This window comes from Talpa occidentalis, unplaced genomic scaffold (genome assembly GCF_014898055.3).
Source record: "Talpa occidentalis isolate TD23 unplaced genomic scaffold, MPIMG_talOcc4v2.1 talOcc4.2, whole genome shotgun sequence".
NCBI lineage: Eukaryota > Metazoa > Chordata > Mammalia > Eulipotyphla > Talpidae > Talpa > Talpa occidentalis.
The window spans coordinates 91,844,566-91,864,165 of NW_023602073.1; the positions used below are offsets into that span (position 1 = coordinate 91,844,566).

Genomic DNA, 19,600 nt, shown 5'->3' on the forward strand with positions numbered 1-19,600 from the left:
CTGTCAAAAGTAAGAAAAAGCAGATTTTATGATTATCATTTACATATAAGAACAATGGACAGATTTTAATAAAATGTCATTTCCAGAAAGGAAATAATTTTAAATGAAATATAACCACTGAGTGGGATGGAGGAATGGACCACCTTCCAAATACGTACATGAACTCATTCCTGTACAGAACAATGACTGGGGCACAGGGGTGCAGCTGTGTGAGTACAGCTGAGTAAGAAGTTGGATGAGATGACTTGCAAAGCCATTCCAACCCTACTATGCTGTGACTAGATGGCACAGTGTCTTGCTAGATTGTAAATCGTGTTATTTACTCCAGATACCCGAGTAGATATTTTAAAATGACAATCCCAGCAAAGTCTCATTTTACTTACCTCTGCAACTTTGAGAAATTCAGACACTCGTGTCATTCTGGTTAGAAATCGTTTGTAAATTTCTAGAGCATCTTTGCATTGTCCTTTCTTCATTTCAAAAAACTTTTCTAGAAGACATGGATAAGCATTTTGAATGAATATTATATTCAATTTTCTTCTAAGCTTTTGTCAATACCATTACTTAATACATTGAAAAAAAAACCTTAATGCTGTAATCAAAATAGTGGACATTAAAACCTGTATGAGGTATTAAAGAACCTAAACAACATTAAGAAACTAAATTGTTTAAAATGGCTTAATGTTCTAAGGCAGCTCACATGAAACAACTTAAATAATTAAAATACAATTAAAGTAGAAGACTATATGAACCATTAAGCAGGTCAAATTCAGGATCCAAATATCCTATTAATTTGTTTTAGAAAACAGCATCACATTCTTGCTGATAACAATCTTAAAAGTCATGACTACATTCTTCTCCTTTTCTTACTAGTTCACTATAAATCTATATGTAAGCTACATGTTAAAGCAATAATCTGCAGACTTCCCTAAATTAAACAATTTTTAAAATGCCTACAGTCCATGTAAGTTGATACTTTCCTTAATTTGATAAATTTGACACTTCATTATATATTATTTCTTTCAAATATTATGTGTTCTTTGGCTATAAAATACTGGAGTTTTATGAAAAACATTTGGTTTACCAAACATTTCATGACTTTTTAAACTATAATTGTACATTCTTTCTCAACCATTAGTTCTCTTCTGAACTTTCAGGATGAGATTTCAGTCACAATGCAGATGGAGGTCAATGTCTACCAATAATTCTCAGGGAACCCTGGATCATAACTGATGGCTGAGTTGCATTAGCATTTTATATTCCCATGTTATTAAAATCACGTTATTTTGGGGGGCCTCCCTGGTGGTGCAAGGGGTTAAGATGCAACCTATGAAGCTGTCCACAGCCTCTGCAGCATGAGGTTAATTCCCCTCCCTGCCCCCCGGCCAGGGAGCAACTCACATGGCACAGCAGATCTCTCCTGACTCGCCCACTGCTCCCCTCAGCAGTGTACTTCAGTCAATCACCTGTTCTGTTCCCCACTCTGTCTCTGGTGAATCTTCTCACCCCCCACACCTCTGGCCTGTACCCCAGCTCTTGTATGCATAAATAAATAAATCTTTTAAAAAATCACGTTATTTTTATATTCTCTAATGTTTAAAGGTTTTCATTTCATTCGCCATGTAATTTTACTACCTTAAAAGTATTCTTAATTTTCTCAAGAAAGTTTTAATACATAATTACACAAAGAACTAATTATTGAGTATAGTTACACATTACCTTCTACAGATAGTCTTTTGATAATTTTACTTTTAATATGGACCTTCCCTGTAGCTATTCAAGAGAAGGAAAAAGATCCAGGAAACAAATACATAGAGTTTCTATTTATTAAGATTTGAGAGAAAGTGAGTTTTACAGAGTAGCCAAAAAGGGGAGGGGATCACTACAGATCCCTCACCCCAGATGGTATACTTGCATCACCATAGGAGACAAACTCTTGGTACTTGCTTGTAGCAACCTCCTGGTCCTCTGTTGTTCCAGTCCCTATCTCCTAGTGCTGCTGGCACTATTGCTATAGGCATTCAAAAAGGTGTTGAGGCATTGGTCTATGGATAAATAACCAAGGACTATATCCTGCAAGTTGCAAATGTAATACAAAGCCAATTAATCAAGACAAGAAAAATAAACTTCTCACCTCAAACCATAAAAACTAAAAATGAATATATATTAGCACCAGTGATGGAATAAAAAAATCTGGAAGTCTCAATGCATCATAACTGTATTACCAGCCTGAGGAGGAGGTCTGGGTAACAGTTTTAACTATATTTGTTTTTTTAAAAAGAAAAGAAAACACAGTGGAAAAAATAATAATGAGCACAGAAAAAATATGAGAATGCTTCAAATAGAATTAATGGACTGAATAAAATACCATAACTGAATTAAAAAATATCACAGAGGGCCTCAAGAATAGTTGTAGGTAGCTGATACAATCAGTGAGTAATACAATCATGTTCAGTGTAGAAAACACAAGCATTACTATCTGTGGTTATTTCCTGAACACAAAGCTGGAGTAGAAATACTTTGAGACTAACACAGGCCCCAAACTGGTTTCTTGATATCTGCAAAGATACATGGGTAGCAATTCCACCACTTTCCTAGTTAATTTGCATATCTGGTTTGTGCATAAAATGAATGGATTGTAGAGACTGACATGTTACTGTAAACTTAATAGTGATAACTCCTATTTGCAAAGACCCAGATGTATCCTCCAGTATAAAATCAGCAGAGTTCCTGACACTTGATAAGCAGCTATCAAATAAGCATACTCTTTATATTTTCCAATAAGTACTACCTGTCAGAAATAGTTTGTTTTCATGTGGAAGGGATGCAAGGACATCAACCTCTCTGGTTGTTATAAGCCCAAGGGATTTCGTTTTGATAACATCAGCATGTTTGCACCTAGTGTGCAAGAATTTTAGGTATGTAAGGCCCTTAGTAAGTCACATGCATGTTCAAAGGGTAGGAGACAGACGCTATGAAATTTCAAGTGATCTGCTACTCCAATTGTTTCTGAAGGGCCAAAAACCCACTCCTTGTGAAAGGTAAATTGCTTCATCTTGTATTCCCTATAACTAAAATGCAGGCACAGGTTTGCTGAGTTTTTCTGGTTTGGGAAGAAACATAAACAACATGTGTGTATATTGTGTTAAACAGAGTATCTCGTTATTTTTTCAGATCAGTAGAGTCCAGATCATGTGAAGGCTCTATAACTATTCCAAACTGGAATTACACGGACAATTGTTCCAGCAGATCTAATGGTACCCAAAGTGACTGCTGGAGGTCCAGTGCTGCAGAATGTCTCTGGCACATTCCAGTAGGAAAATACAATAAAAGTTTCTAGTGCTTGGAAGCAGAGCCATGTCTTCTTCAGATAGTAACTAATCTCCTTCTGGAAAAAATACTCTAACTTGCTTCTAGGTACTAAGATTCTGATGATGCAATACTGAATGATCAGACTTGAAATGTAATCCAATATATCAAGTCATAAAGTATGACAAGTGCAAGAATATCCCCTCAACAAATGGAATTAGATAAAAGACCAGCCTCTGGCAGATCTTGAAGAGCCATGCAGGTTGCATGAACAAATGGCTCATTCTCAGCACGCCTACTATCTTGCACTACCATTTCTCCTGGATAGCATGCCTGTTGTCTCTGGGGAGTTCTCATGACCAGCTGACTAAGAAAAAAAGAGAATGCAAGCTTGGTTTAACAATAGCTTTTCATGCTGGCACCAGTTGGAAGTGGTTTGCTGAATCATTGTATCTCCACAAAGGGATGACCTTGACAGAGATCTTTTACTATAGGCCAAAATTTAAGCAGTATATCTATATGATTTTCCACTTTATGTTAAAGAGAGACAGTGGGACATATGAAACTACACTGAAATATGAGCATATTAACTATGAACATAGTAAATACAAGAATAATAACTAACTTAGCCTGGATGACTAAGTACTTGGAAAAAATAAAATTGCAAGTTTGGGAAAGATGGTCTGGAGAAAAGGTAGTGGATATACCTCTTCTAATATACCTCTTCTAGACCAAAGGACACACACCATAAAAACGCTCTCAATTATCAGGGGGATAAGAGGACCCCATAGGTTGATGAATAAAGTGTCCATTATGTTAGAAATGGAGGTTATGAGTAGATTCACTAACGTGGACCGATATATCTGCCATCATTACTGAGACCACAGTTTGCCTATATCTGAGATCAACATCGAGCTTCCACAATAGCACCATATTCCAGGGAGACCAGCCATCTAGCAGGTAGCAAGTTAAGGATTTATTTCACCATGAGAGCAAGCAGCAATCTCTCTACACTGTAATAGATGGCTTTTCCTGGATATGGATTTGCTTCTCTGCCCATATTGCTCGCCAACACCACCATCTGTGGAATTACTCACCATCATGGTATCTCACACAACACTGCCTCTCCTGCACCAGAAGTGAGACAACAGACTGACCCCACAGACTGAATGTCTTACCACAAATTCCGTCAGTCCAAAAGTAGCTCGCCTTATATAATTTTAAAATAGCTTGCAAAAGATTTCACTTCACACAAGCTTCTTAAGAGTACACCTTAATGGAAGACTTGTGGGGGACTGGCTGTAGGCAGGGTGTGAAAGTATACAGCTATAGAGGTTGGAACCTACAACCCCCAGAGTGGACACAATGATGTGAACTTACTTAACTACAATAATCATACTTTGGAAAGGAACAAAAAGAATACACCTTAAGAAGTCAGCGCTGATAGTATATGTTCTGAAACAGTGACCAGTATATAGTGCATTATTTACTGTAGCAGGAGTGCATGGGTCCCAGGACCCAGGGACCAGATTGGCCTCTCTTGCTATTACACTCAATGACATGCAGAGACTTCACATTCTTGCACATCTCCAGGGGTGGCATTAGTGGTAGTCATTAGCATCATGGAGCATTACTTGTTATGAGACTTATTCCAAGAGGGTAATGGTTAGAACCTACTTTTGTGATTCTAATTTTTTTATATTTATTTATTTATTAATACAAGAACTGGGGTACAGGCCAGATTCACAGGAGGGTGAGAGGATTCACCAGAGACAGAGCGGGGAGCAGAACAGGCAGACTGATGAAATACACTGCTGAGGGGAGCAGCGGGCGTGACAGGAGAGGTTTGCCGCACCATGTGGGCCCCTCGCCAGCCGGCAGGGATTGAACCGGCGCTGCAGAGACTGCGGACAGCTTCACAGCGTGGCGCTCAACTGCCTGCGCCACCAGGGGAGGCCCCTGTGATTCTAAAATTTTATAAGCACCAAAACCCCTGTAGGAAATCCCTTCAGGCAAAAACATCCAGAGTGTTTTCCATTTTTTGCACTTTATTTTGACTGCCACTAAAAATACACAGAAAAATGTGACCTGAATGAACCACATAGTTCATTTTATATATTAAGTGTGCAGTATCCAAATTTTTGTATTCTGATATAGTAGTTAAAGACACAGGAAGTCCTACCTACCAAGTAAGTTAATAACTCCATCATTGTAGCAAGCAAAAAGTTTGATTAGATCTTTGAAAAGAAGCATAAATGCAGCATTTATGACGCCATTTGTTAGTTCATTTGGATGCACCTAGAAAAAGATGAAAATTTAATAGGTTAACTGCTTATCATCAAATGGTTATTTTTCACATTAAATTGTCTCATATGATTACTAAGAAGTTCATTCAAATTCTACAAATGTTAAATAACATTTAGTAACCCTACCAATATCAAAAAGGAGACTGCACTTTTTCCTTCAATTTCAGTCAGTGAAGCAAGTCCTGTCAATTACAGAATATATATACATCCTATCTGATGTAAACTCAATCAATCAAATCCAATGTTTGAATATCTGTGTTTAGTTGCTATGTTATGTATTCTATTACTCCCTCCCTTTGAATGGACCTTATGAAAGGATTCAGATTCCAGTTACTCAGCATGGAAACACAGTATAGGGAATAGTTACCTTAGCCAGCAAACCCTAAAATAGTACCTGAGACTCAGCATTCACCCATCCCCCAAAGACTAATAACCACATGAAAAATAATTTCTCCCCACTCCCCAATCTTTGCTCACAATTCCTCAAACTCTGTTCCTTTCCCTTTATGACTTTTCTCCTTTAAGGCTGCATCCTTTTTAAGGGCAAGGAAAAAGCAAAGAAGAATCAATGAATAGAAAGAATAAAATGAGAAGCAATTCCATAGCTACCTCCGGAAGCCTTACTGTAAAATCTATCAAACAACATTACAATGACTTGGTACTTTTACTGAAATTTCACATGAATTGGGTGTTGTGACCAGAATTCAATTATAGAATAAACCATATCACCTTAACAGAGATTTTAAGTTAGTAAATTCTTTGCAGAAAATCTTTATTTAGCAGCCAACAAAATAGAGGAAACTACAATGTGAGTTAAGAATCTCCCTACATGTCAGAATAGTCTATTTTTTTGTACAGATATGTTTTTAATTAAAATTGTAATTTTGATACAACTGTAAATTCATATGCAGTTATAAGCGGTAAATAGAGAGAAGCCACATATTATTTACCCTAATTCTCCCAATGATAATGTTCTCCAAAATTACAGTACAAGACCACAAACAGGATATAGATAAAAATAAAATCTACTAATTTTATTCATATTTCTTGAGTTTTACTTGGATTTATCTGTGTGTATTTCTGATTCTACACCACATTATCACATGTGTAGGTTAGAGTCTCTACTGACATAGTTGAGATGCAGGTATGGATTTAAGAGATTTAAGCAATAACTCATGTAGGAATTACCAGGAGAAAGGGATAAACCAAAAATAATCCTCATTGGTGGATGGTGTCATTTAACCAGTCCATACAGTGGTTTCTAACAGAAGGTCAAATTATTTAGTTGCTTGAAGGTATATTTTACAGATACTTCAGCCTGTCAAGCACAATAAAAAGGCCACCTACCTGCTTCAAACATGGCATTCCATACTTTCCCATGACTTAAAAATAAATACTGATAAACTGCTTGGACAAATCATTTCTATTGTACTAACAGCCTTTCTAAGTGCTCATTTAACTTACCCAAACGAAGGTGATCTAAATGTGTTAACTAAGGAAATTCCTGGTTTTACCTTCAGCCCAACATCAAATCAAAGGCATTATCAATTGTGTAAGAAACATTTTCTGGTGAGATACCTACATCAAATTCAAGCAGTGCATCAATTTGTCCCTGCAGTATTGGCATACTCTTTAGTAGCTTCTCGGGAGCCATTGTCCTCATTACACCATCAGCCCTACAATTTTTCATAAAAGAAAAATGATAAAAGTTTCCTTGTATATAGAAATTTCAAGGCCACATGCATTCTTCTAAGCTGTTTTTCCTTTTATTTCCTCTTTAACCTTGTGGGGTGATTTGAGATATGAAGAGATTGCAGTTGTTTCTCCCCTCTGCACTATTTCTTCCTAGCCATTCTCATTACTAAAGCAAATAGGCAATGTTTTCTATACTGCCCTCCAGAAGAAAACAACGTGGTCTTGATAAAAGAGGTCAACTAAAACTTTCAATGAATTTCTCAAAGTTCTCAATTTTTCTAAATCTGTAACAAAAGTAATAGTATTAAAATACAGATATCCTACATGTCACTTTGTGTATTTGTTTGAGAAAGGAAAAAGACACGTCCAAAATCTATAGGGCTGGGAGTATGGAATACATACTATTAACCATCAATTGCATTGCATGCAACATTTGGCCAAAAGGAGATAGTGTTTAACTAGTTGCAGGGGATGCAACTGGAAGGTAGTGTCGGAGGGTGTATCAGAGGGAGCACTGAACTTAATGTTCACCTTCAGGTATCTTAGGGAGCTACTGCATCCAGTGATGGTCCAGGAATGGCAGTATTGTAATACCTGAGGAGAATACCCAGGTGATGGAAGCAGACAATGCCAACTTTCAGGCTTCTTAACCTCAATGGTGACAAAAGCACCCCAAATTGTTTATGTGCTCCAAGAGGCTACCGTACAGCTGGGAACAGTGGCAATGGTTTCCCAAAGCCATGTACAAAGTCAGAGGAAGGCATATGAACTGGAATCATCTCTAATAAGAAGGGGATGAAGTAAAAACCTTAACTTTATGAAATGTTCACCTATAAGAAACTAATTAATTTTGAACAGGAAGTTTATATTTTTCACCATCATGATGAAATAGTTGAAAGATATGGTCAGGTTAGCTATTAGGAAAATAGAATTACATATTTTGTGTGGATTCTTGAGACTAAAATATTAAACCACCTACAATACATTAATTTCATTTCAACTTAGGAACAGGTTTGCATAAATTTATGGCTGAGCATTTCTGATTAAATTTAATCATCTATTTAGATGGAAATAAATGCAATCATGAAATAAAATGGAAATAATTCTGCTTTATAATGAGGTTTTCTTAATCAATGAGTAGTATTAAAAATTAGTTCAATTACAGGGTGTGCATATGTATGTGTTCTAGGACAGTATTATCTACAACAAAAGACCTCCATAACATATATGCAAAGTTTCAAAACACACTGAAATAGCTATGTCAAGTAGAGTTACTGCAATTTTAACTGAACCTACTCTTAATTCTCTCCATTCAAAATTATTTAATACCAATCTATGTTTAGGAATTTAACAAATAAAGCATTGTGCTATATAAACTCTAAGTAGTATTTTTTCTCTGCATGAAGATATAAATAAAATAATGCATATCGCAACTTCAAGGCTTACTTTGATAATATTAAATTGAATTTCTTTTCTCAAGTGACTGTAAAATGGGCCCTCATGATCAAAATTAGTTCACATTTAAACTTAGTTTTATAAAAACCAAGTATCCCTCAAAGCTTTATTCAGCTCAGATAAGTATGAGAAAGAAAAAACATACCCTTTCTTCACTCTGGCAAAGTCAAATGCCATCTGTCTGTAAGAGAAAGCCTTTTCATTCAAATATCTACTATAGCGCCTTATGAAGGTAGACATATCATAACCTGGGGTAAGGGGTAGAGGAAATAAAACAAATTAATAAAATTACCTTCAAGTGTGATTTGCTTAATACCTATTTTTAATTCCACAAATATAAATAATTCTAGGATGAGGTCAATAATTGTGTCAGATAGGACTCATTTAAAATCCTAATTAGGCAAGAAATACTTTTGGTACAAGACATTGCAAGGTTTTTCATGAAGTTATGCCACCACCTTTATACATAATATCTTTTCTGATTTTTCCTTGTTTACTGTTTTATACTTAATATAGGTAGCTGTCTGATAACTGTCTACTTGCTTGCTGCACTTGCTTTATACATAATAGGCAACCAGTAAATCTGATAATGACTGCAGTTCAATTTCTATCAGCTTACAAAGAAAATTTATCTAAAATTCTGAAAGTACTTCTTATTTCACTGCCTCTTATGCCTTTATAAATAAACAACTATAGGTCTAGCAGATATCCACTGTTACCTAATAAGGTAAACATTGAAGAAGACAAAAATATATGCTGTATGCTAGCAAATTATTGCTTAAAAAATATTTTAAAGTTACTATAAAGAAACTCTATATTTACTTTTACATTTTTTCTTAAATAACCAGTGAAATCATCAGTTACAATAATTTTGGACTAATACCCATACTTCAAAAACAAACAAATTCTGTATCAAAAGCATCAGCATAGAAATGATAAAAATAGTCTCACCATGAGATCCACTTTTGTCCAAAAAATTGCTGAGATTGAACAATGTATTCCTAGAGGCTAAATACTGAATAAATCTCTGAAAAACAAAAATTGGAAGTAAATACCAATATTTTCAAATCTTGCCTTTAAAGAATTTCTGATACTAAAGGAATGATTTTAATGAATTCTCATTGTGATCTCTTTTACTCAGTTATAGAGCTTCCTAGTTTGTTGCTTTCTGAGGAAGAAAAAAGGGACTGAAAAGTGCTTGCTGAATTAGAATTAAACTGTATGCTCCTTTGTTTCTGCGTAAAACAGAAACACTAAAATATAATAGGATACAACATATCAATAAAATCAGTAATTTTAATTAATATTTTCCAAAATTAAACATTTTTATGAAAGCAATTTTCACTACAAGACACAAAGGAGTATTTCCTATGATAAAAATAATTTTCCTGTTCTTTTCTCATGTTTCCCCCTACTAATACATTTACATGGTATACAAATTATAGGTACCAGAAAGAAAAGTCTAATTTAGCATTTATTTTTTGAAAAACAGTTGAAAGGAAGATTTAGATTGCACTCTAGATGATTTGAAACCACAGATTTCCTCTTCTTCTTCTTTTAATTAGTTAAATCTCAAAAGGCCCTAAGTCATCATACACTTCCATAAACTCTCTCTCCCCCAATGAAAATAGAACAGTTAATTTTGCTTAGTTTACCTCATTTCCATGCACCATGAGATGATGTGTTGTGACTAAAGCTTTAAATACAACCACCCAGCTACTGTTTGTTGCCCGCTCAAAGAGCGTGTCAGCCATCTGAGGAATATTAACATTGGTCTCATTGGTAGCCTGGATCAAATCTATGAAAACAGAAGATATTGATCAATAATATTGTCATTACATATAGATTAGTTTCAAATTTTAAACATCTAGACCTGCTTACTTAAATGAGTGAAAATTGATTTAGTATCTAGTAAAAAATTTAAAAAAATAAACTAATATTTGTATACATGGACATATAAATACATTATTTACTCAATGTATACTTTTTAGTTTATTGTTTCCTACTGAATTCTTTTCTATACACCCTTTCTGAATTTTATCTGTTTTCTGACACTAAAGTAATTTTTTTTAAATAAAAAATTCCAAGAAAGTCTGTAAAAATTCCGGGCTAAGTCTCATGTTAATCTTTGTTATGCCTGAATTTATAACACAGTTAAATGTCATTACACACTCACTATCCACATCCACATGTTATCAGTGTGATTCCACGTTATTGGTGTGATTCCACATGTACCTCAGAGAACAAATATTACTAGTGGTCCAGAGGGACTATTCAGCATTCAGAAAACAACTGATGAGTGTTGTCACAAAGTTAGCTGAGGCAACTGAAGAGCATGTGCTGAGGAAAAGACATCAAGTTACACTGGAGCAGTGTGGACATAAGAAAATACTTTTAACAGCCCAGAATAACCATACCCACCCACCCTGCACTGGACAGCATGTGATACCAGTTCCGGGAAACCCCATGTAACAATGCAGAGACAAATTATCCTTTTCCTTACTCAAAATCCAAATCAGCAATCATTAAGTTATATATTTGTTTTATGCATTTATTTTACAATAAACAGGTTTTAAAAAATTGATAGTCCATCGCTGGAAGAGCTCTTAATTCCAGGACTAAAGGGTATCAATAATTGTTCTGAATTAAAAATGGATCAAACCTGGCTTATTTCCTACTTTATTTTAAATTCCAATCATTATCTCAAACCCTTTAGCGCCCTTCTCTCATTACTGGAATTCCACTTATCCTTTAGAAGATCTTTCTGATTTCTTTTAAAAGCAACCCTATATGACCTTCCTCTGCTTTAAAGCTCAAGGCACTTTGTTCCTGCTGGATGTTCAGATTAAATGGTATCTGTCATAAGTTCCTACCATACCAGAGCTTCTGGAAGATGGAAACAGTCATATTAGTGTCTGTTTCCTGTACAGCACTTCAGAGAGTGCGGCCCACAATAAACATTTGTTGAACAAAATGTACACACACACACTTCATTCCAACATATATACAAGAAGCTCTTTGAAAACGAAAAAAATACAATATAACATCGCTTTCTGAAACTATATCATGGGACTACTTTATACTTGGAGATTTTTCTATTCCTTTATTCATTGAATTGGGTTCTGGGAATACAGAAATGCATTGCTGGCCAGAGGAGACAAATACTTGTTTAGATAATAATGACATTCCTGCAAGAGATGAGTAAAGAGAAGCAATGTGAGCAGAAAGAGGGTAGGTCCAGAACTCATCCTATCCCCTGTCGAAATGTGCAAATCTAAGCAAAAGACTTAACGTCTCATTGATTCAGGCCTCCATCTTTAAAATGAAGATAATAATTAGTGCCTTTAGGAGCTAGTATAAGAATTTCAAACTGTCTAAACAAAGTGGGCATCCAAAATAAATGTTTGTAAAAAATGTTTGTAAATATGGCTGTACGGACAGTGATTTATGAGAATACAAAGGGTATTGGGACAGTCTCCATGGGGAGGAAGGAGTTGAGTGGGATGCTAAAGTCAGCCATAATATGGGAGGCAAGTGAAAAAGACATTTTTAGTGAATATGCAAACCATGGAGCCATAAGAGGTTGTCAAAGTGTTAGCTATGTGCGGGCAGGTTGTGGGGATGAACTTATAAATCTAGGGAATAGCCAATGAGGGATCTCACATATGACATTTTATTTAAAGAGTTTGACTTCACCCTATGGACCAAGAGGGACTACTGCAAGTCTATTAGCAGAAATGTATCAATAAAGTTAAGCTTTTATAGCTATCCACATTATTCAGCAATTACTAAATACTACTGGTAAGGTAAACCGAGGTATAGGATAAGAAATAATCTCATTTTCCTGGAAAGATGACAAGAGTAAATAAGAAAGCCCAACTGAGAGTCAGAGATCAAGTAAATCTGAGCTAATGAAAAGGCAGTAAAAATAGAGGGATATCATGAGGGTGCAGAAAGACATTTAGGAGGCACAATGAACAGATTTTCAAGTGAACAAATGGATATTAGGGGTATGGGAAAAATTCTTGAACAATTCCAGATTTTTGGTTTGGGGTTTAATGAATACTTTTTTTTTTTCCCACTAAACTAGGAGGGTAATTGTTCAAAGGAGACATAAACTATTTTGGACACGCTACATTTGAAATAGCTGTTGGAGCTCCAAGTTAAAATGTCTCAAAGGGACTGGAAACATGTTCTAAGGCTCAGGAGGAACATTTGGCCTAGATACAAATTTGGGAACCACCAGCAATGAAGTGGGAATTGAAATCATATAAGCAGAAGGGGCAACCCAAAGATCTTAGAAATATCAATGAAGGTTATATTCTAAAAATAAAAAAAAAAAAGAATAAAGGCTAAAATAAAAGACCAACATTTAAGAGATGAATAGAAGAGAAGCGAAAGAACAGTCAGAATAATAAAGAGAAGGCCAGGAAAGTGAAATGGTGAAATCAATTAAGAAAAGAGCTTCAAAAATTTCAAGAGGCAACTATAGTTACTGGTGTCAAATATCACAGAAAGCCCTGATAAACTGAACCTCAAGAATAGAATGTACAACTAGGAGATTGCTGCCTTGTGAAACAGACTGGGGGTAAAAGGGAGAGGGTCACAGAAAGGTTTTTGTGGTTTAAAGATGGAAGAAATTTAAGTATGTTTGAGAAAAAGTAAAAAAGAAGTGAGGTCAAAATGAGAGTAAAGATAATTTATGGAAAATTCTATAGGCACAATGAGCTCTAGAATCCACAACTCAGATGTTAGCACTGAAGACAGGTATGGATGGATACTATTGAGAGGAGACAGAAGAATAATGACAGATATAAATGCTGCTGAAAAGCATGTCCTTTCAAATTCTTTGGGATTTTTTCTGACAAATGCAGTTGTGGCATTAGTAAGAATAAGTTAGTAACAATTAAATATTGACCTTAAAATACTCATCTTTTTAATATTCTATGTTAGGGGTTGTAAAACTACTGCTTGCTGGGCCAAGCTGGTCTGTTTCCTGTTTTCATAAATAAAGTTTTATTGGAATACAGCCATGCCAATTGTTTACATATTGTCTATAGCTGCTTTCACACTATCATGATACTGCTGGATAGTTGCAACACTCAATTCAAACTCAACTGAAGGATTCACAAAGCCTAAAATATTTATTCTCAGATCTTTCATAGGAAATGTTTGCCTACCCTATTTTGTCACTGAATGGAAAGTATGCAGACAGCATTTCTGATGCCTAACAAAGATCAATGGTTGCTTCAAGGAAAAGTAATTCTGTGTTCAAATTGTGAACTGAATTAACCACTTTCATTATAGACCACTATGTACTTGACAAAACAGACTTCAAACGATGGTGATTCAGAATTGGTATTCAGCAGTTATTTTCCAGAAAATAAAGTAAACCTGTCACTTCAAAGAAAACAAATGTCAGTACTTGTTACCAATGATAAAATTCAATCTTTCAAGCAAAACTTAGAACTATAGAAAACTTGCATCTGCCATAGTAAGTTTGACAGTTTTCCAATTCTTTGGGATTTTTCTAGTAAGTGTGGTTGTGGCATTAAGAATAAACTGTTGATATTACACAAAGAAATGTGTATATTTAGGGATGTGAATAACTTCATTAAACCAATATTTTCCAAATGATTAGTGCATAATGTTACAAAGTAATGCACTAAATCCATTCAAAGTACAGGCAGTTCAATGCCAATGGATTTTTATGCAACAGAGTACAACAGAACTATGGTGTGATATTAAAAATTAATATTCACAATTTTCTGAAAAGTTCATTAAAATAGTTCTCCCTTTACCAGTTGTGTGTCTGCGTGAGGTCATATTTTCCTTCAACATGTTAAAACAAAATATCCCAACAGACTAACTAGAAACAAAGAAGGAGATCCATTTTCTATTGAGCAAGACATTAAAGAGATTTGTAAATATATAAGTAATACCTTTTATTTGTTTTGGAAAATAACTATTTTCACCAAAAGATTACTTGTATTAACATGCCATAAGTTTGGTATTGTCATATAAAAATGAAAACTATTTGCAATCTTTCTCAGTTTTGATTTCTAATACAAATATATAAAGATATAATAATTCACATAAATGCTCTATGAATTCCTCAATAATTTAAGAGTACAATGGAATCCTACCATCAAATATCTTGAGAGTTGTTATCCTTGGTATCCACATAGAAAAAAAATTGCTGGTAGTAGGGTATGTACATATTTAACTTTATTAAATGTTTTTTATTGAGATAATATTGGCTCACAACATTGTAATTGGTAATGATTGTACCAATTTATATTATAATCTTAACAGCAGTTTATGAATTTATATGGCTCTATTTCTTCATGAAATAAAGGGTTTTCATTTAAAGAATTTAAAAAACATCTTAATGGGCTTGAAACCAAAGCATGGACATAAACATGAAGAAAAATATTCTTGACGATTAGGAGAATCTAAATGCCAAATATGTGTCATATTTTAATTCTTTAAAATTCAAGGTCAAAGTAAACACTGTTGAACTTGGGAAGACAAATCTGGTCATTCCAATGGCCTCATAGAATAAAAGTGAAAAGTATTATCTCTTCAATTTTCTGGAATATGTGCATTATTTTAGGGAGAGTTAAGGATTGTTAGTTTTTAAAAAGTTTGCTAGAATATGCCAATGGAATCTTTGGACCTGGAGTTGTTTTACTGGCAAAACAACTATGTGATATGTTTTGCTCAGTTTCTTCAGTCTCAGACAGGAGGATAAATACAGACCCTGTTATTCCATTTTGCCACAAAGTACAAGCCTCTCTTTTTGGTAGTTTTAAGCAACAGAAAATGTTAGAAAATCTCTCTGAGGCAAGATAATATAGCAAGAGATTCAAAGAAATAAATGTTAAGTGGGAAAACAACTTTAACTTTTAGGAGTCATAAAAGAAAACAGCAAAGACAAATACCAGATGGTGCCACTTACATGTAGAATAGAGAGAAACAAAACAAAGGGCCAAGTAAATAAAGCCACATCAACAACAAACTCTAGAAATTTGACTGTAAATCTGAGGCTACCAGATCAGGAGGGGTACAGGAGAGGAGAAAACCAATATGGGAGGCAGTTCAATGGTCTATGGTAGAGGGAGAAGATGGGTGTCTTGGTGGTGAGCGTGGTGCGGTAACAACATCTGATGGGGGAGATCCTATACTTCTAAATTATATACAATGTTGTGAACCAATATTATCTCAATTAAAAAAAAACATCAAAATGGAGAAGCACATGAAAGGGCCCTCATCACTTCTTGTTGGACTGCTCTATATAACCTGTGTTCTTGATCACTTCCAGGCCAAATAGACACATTCACTTCTTTCCATTTAGACAGCACTGAATCACCAAATTATATAGGAAGAGTTGTGTTCTATTTTCACTGTTACAAACAGTCTTATCGAGCAGTCTGAATTTATAAAGCTGTCTTCTACTCCATTTTAAAATTCTCTCCCTAAGGTGAATGATGTATACAAAGAAAATTATAAAACATTGTTAAAGGAAATAGAAGAAGACACAAAGAAATGGAAAGACATCCCCTGCTCATTGACTGGAAGAATTAACATTATCATAATGTCCATCCAACCGAAAGCAATCTACAGATTCAACACAATCCCAATAAAAATCTCAGTGACTTCCTTCAAAGAAATAGAACAAGTATTGATGCAACTCATATGGGGCCACAAAAACCCTTGAATAGGCAAAGCTCTCCTGAGAATGAAGCTATCATGCTCCCAGACTTCAAAATATACTACAAAGTCATAAAAATTAAAACAGCATGGTACTGGAACAAAAACAGACACACAGACCAATGAAATAGAAAACACAGAAATAAAGACACACATAGATGGACAACTAATCTTTGACAAAGGAGCAAAGAATATGCAAATGGAACAAGGGCAGTTTGTTCAATAAATGGTGCTGGAAAAACAGACTACCACATGCAAAAGAAACTAGATTACTCCCTCACACCATGCATAAAAACTAACTCAAAATAGATAAAAACAATTGAACATAAGACCTGAAACCATAAAATAGATAGAAGAAAATATAGGTAAAACACTACATGAAATAAATCTCAGTAACATCTTTAAAGATTCAACCCCAAAAGCAAAGAAAGGAAAGAAGGAAAGATAGCTGGGATTACATCTAACTAAAAGTTTCTGTACAGCAAAAGAAATGGTAACCAAAACAAAGAGACACCCTACTGATTGGGAGAAAATTTTTGATTCCATACAACTGATAAGGGACTGATCACAAAGATATACAAAGAACTCAAACTAACTCAACAAAAACAAAGTAAGAATCAGGTCAAAAAATGGGCAGGGGGCTTCCCTGGTGGCGCACGGGGTTATGTCTCAGTGCTATGAAGCTATGGGAGCCACTGCAGCACGAGTTTGCTCTCTGGCCAGGGAGCTAACCCACATGGTGCAGCAGACCTCTCTTGTTCCGCCTGCTGCTCCCCTCAACAGTGTATTACAGTTGATCTGCCTGTTCTGCTCCCCACTCTGTCTTTGGTGAATCCTCTTACCGCCCCCCTGCCCCATCTCTGGCCTGTATCCCAGCTCTTATATATGTAAATAAATAAATCTTTAAAAAAAATGGGCAGAAGTGGTAAAAAAGACATTTCTTCAAAAAGGAAATGCAAATTGCCAGCAGGTGTATGAAAAAATGTTCAACATCACTTATAATCAGGGAAATACAAATCAAAACCACAATGAGAGCACCTTACACCAGCAAGAATGACATGCATTAAAAAAAAACTGGCAACAACAAATGTTGGCGAGGATGTGGAGAAAAAAGAATTCTCCTACACTGCTGGTGGGAATGCAAACTGGTCCAACCACTATGGAAAGCTGTGTGGAGGTTCCTCAAACTACTAAAAATGGAGCTACCATATTACCCAGCAATTCCACTCCTAGGAATCTACCCAAAGGACACAAAAACAGTAATTCAAAAGGATACCTGAACCCCTATGTTTCTTGCAACACTATTTACAATAGGTAAGATATGGAAACAACCCAAATGCCCAAAAATAGATGACTGGATCAAGAAGATATGGTACATATACACAATGGAATGCTATTCAACAATCAAAAAAGATAAACTCATGCCATTTAGAGCAACATAAATGGAACTGGAAGGGATTATGCGCAGTGTAATAAGTCAAAAGGAAAAAGAAATACATCATATAGTTTCACTTATAGGAGGAATACAGGGGATCCAAATAAGGGATCAGTAAAAAATAATAATAATATTAACAATAATAAATTAAAAAAAGCAAAAGTAACAGGCAACTATAAATCAGTGACATTCTGCAGGGGAGGGGGAGGGAGAGGGAGCAAAATAGAGGAGGGAAGAGCACAGGGGACTATGGTGATAGTTCATGGGTGAATTGGTGGTGCGAATTTTATAGGGACTACACCTGAGAGGAGAAAGCAAAAATTGTACAAAAATGAAGAATTATGTTAATATATTAATTATTTTTTAAAAATAATAAATTTCTATCCCTAAAGTTCAATTACATGATTCTGTCAAGCCCCAAGAAAACAGCAATTTTCTTTATACTGAATACTAGAAAGTGGAACAAAATATTGGTCATTCTTTTATCTTACAATCATCATCTAAACTTGAGCCCCCACAAAAAGGGAATCTGTAGACCAACATACAGTTTTACATCTGTACTCAGTTTTTAAATATGCCCAACACATTACAATAGCTCAGGGTCTCTGCCACATAAACTGACATACATGCAAAATTATTAAATGTAGTTCTAAAAAAATCTGTATCATTTTTCTTCCTGCTACTTAACATGTGGGAACTCAAAACTGCAAATACTTGTAAACAAAAACTAATCCTTCCAAACTGGACAACACAAAAAGATAATGATGCAAATTTTCTTTTTGAATTCAGAATAAATGTAGATACTAATTATTCCCTCATCAGTTGACATGTCTTTTCATTCCTTTGTATTAGCAGAACTGCCCCTCTCCCCACAATCTTACATACCTCCGTACCCATCAAGTATGTGCAGCCCCTCCTTCCCTTGTAGCTAAACAAGGAGAAGAGAGTGGTGGTCTCATGGGCCATCTGGGAAGGCCTTTTTCTCAGCAATAAACAGAGTTGCACAGCTTACAGAGTGGAAATACAACTCCTCTCTTTTAATGCATGTAGCTCTATGTGGCATGTGACATCAAGGCCATCTTGACACACAAGAATGGAATTTCCAACAAAGTGAAGACAGCAGAAGGGATAAAAGGAAAACATCTGGACCTGTGGTGGTGTTTTGAAATGTTAAATCCTGGAACTGTCTTAGCTATATACCTCTTATTAAGGAAAACAGTAAAAACCTTATTAATTCCTTAATTGGAGTATTGTTACTTGCAGCCAAAAGCATCTTAATACAACCTACAACAAAATGACATAACAAAAAGAGAAAGAATCAGGTTAATGATCTCTTTCAGCTCTAATATGCTTTAAGTATCTCACTGCTTCTCAAAATCACTCAGTTTCTGTACTTTTTACAGAGTATTCTACAACTCTATCAATGACTTCCATTGAGATAAGGGTCCTACGCATAAAAGTTCTGTTTCTGGTGAGAAACTAGACTAGTGGATACAACTGAAAGGGTTATATTTTAAGACGCAGAAAGAGTATCTTTCTCCCATGCAGAAAGAAGCCTCAGCAATGTGAAATACTTTCATAAAGTGATATTTTGCATAAAGGAGTTCTGAGGTAACATAGGGAAGACTGGAAAATAATCAAATCAGAACAAAAATGTAAAAGTGGTTGGACATCCCATGGATACCCA

General features: G+C 35.2%; 1 protein-coding gene across 17 annotated transcripts in view; it reads right to left on the minus strand.

Annotated features, from left to right (window-relative positions):
* SNAP91 (synaptosome associated protein 91) overlaps nt 1–19,600 on the minus strand; it is a 125,845-nt gene that overhangs the window by 68,095 nt on the left and 38,150 nt on the right. For all 17 annotated transcript variants that reach the window (XR_008553268.1, XM_054699001.1, XM_054699000.1 and 14 more), the window contains 6 exons: nt 10,421–10,563; nt 9,717–9,792; nt 8,911–9,013; nt 7,198–7,291; nt 5,496–5,607; nt 384–490 (listed from right to left, as the gene is read on the minus strand). Coding sequence is in view for 16 of the 17 variants with exons in the window: in XM_054699001.1 (XP_054554976.1) it covers nt 384–490; nt 5,496–5,607; nt 7,198–7,291; nt 8,911–9,013; nt 9,717–9,792; nt 10,421–10,563 (635 nt within the window). In the remaining variant the exon portion in view is untranslated. The remainder of the gene's footprint in view (nt 1–383; nt 491–5,495; nt 5,608–7,197; nt 7,292–8,910; nt 9,014–9,716; nt 9,793–10,420; nt 10,564–19,600) is intronic.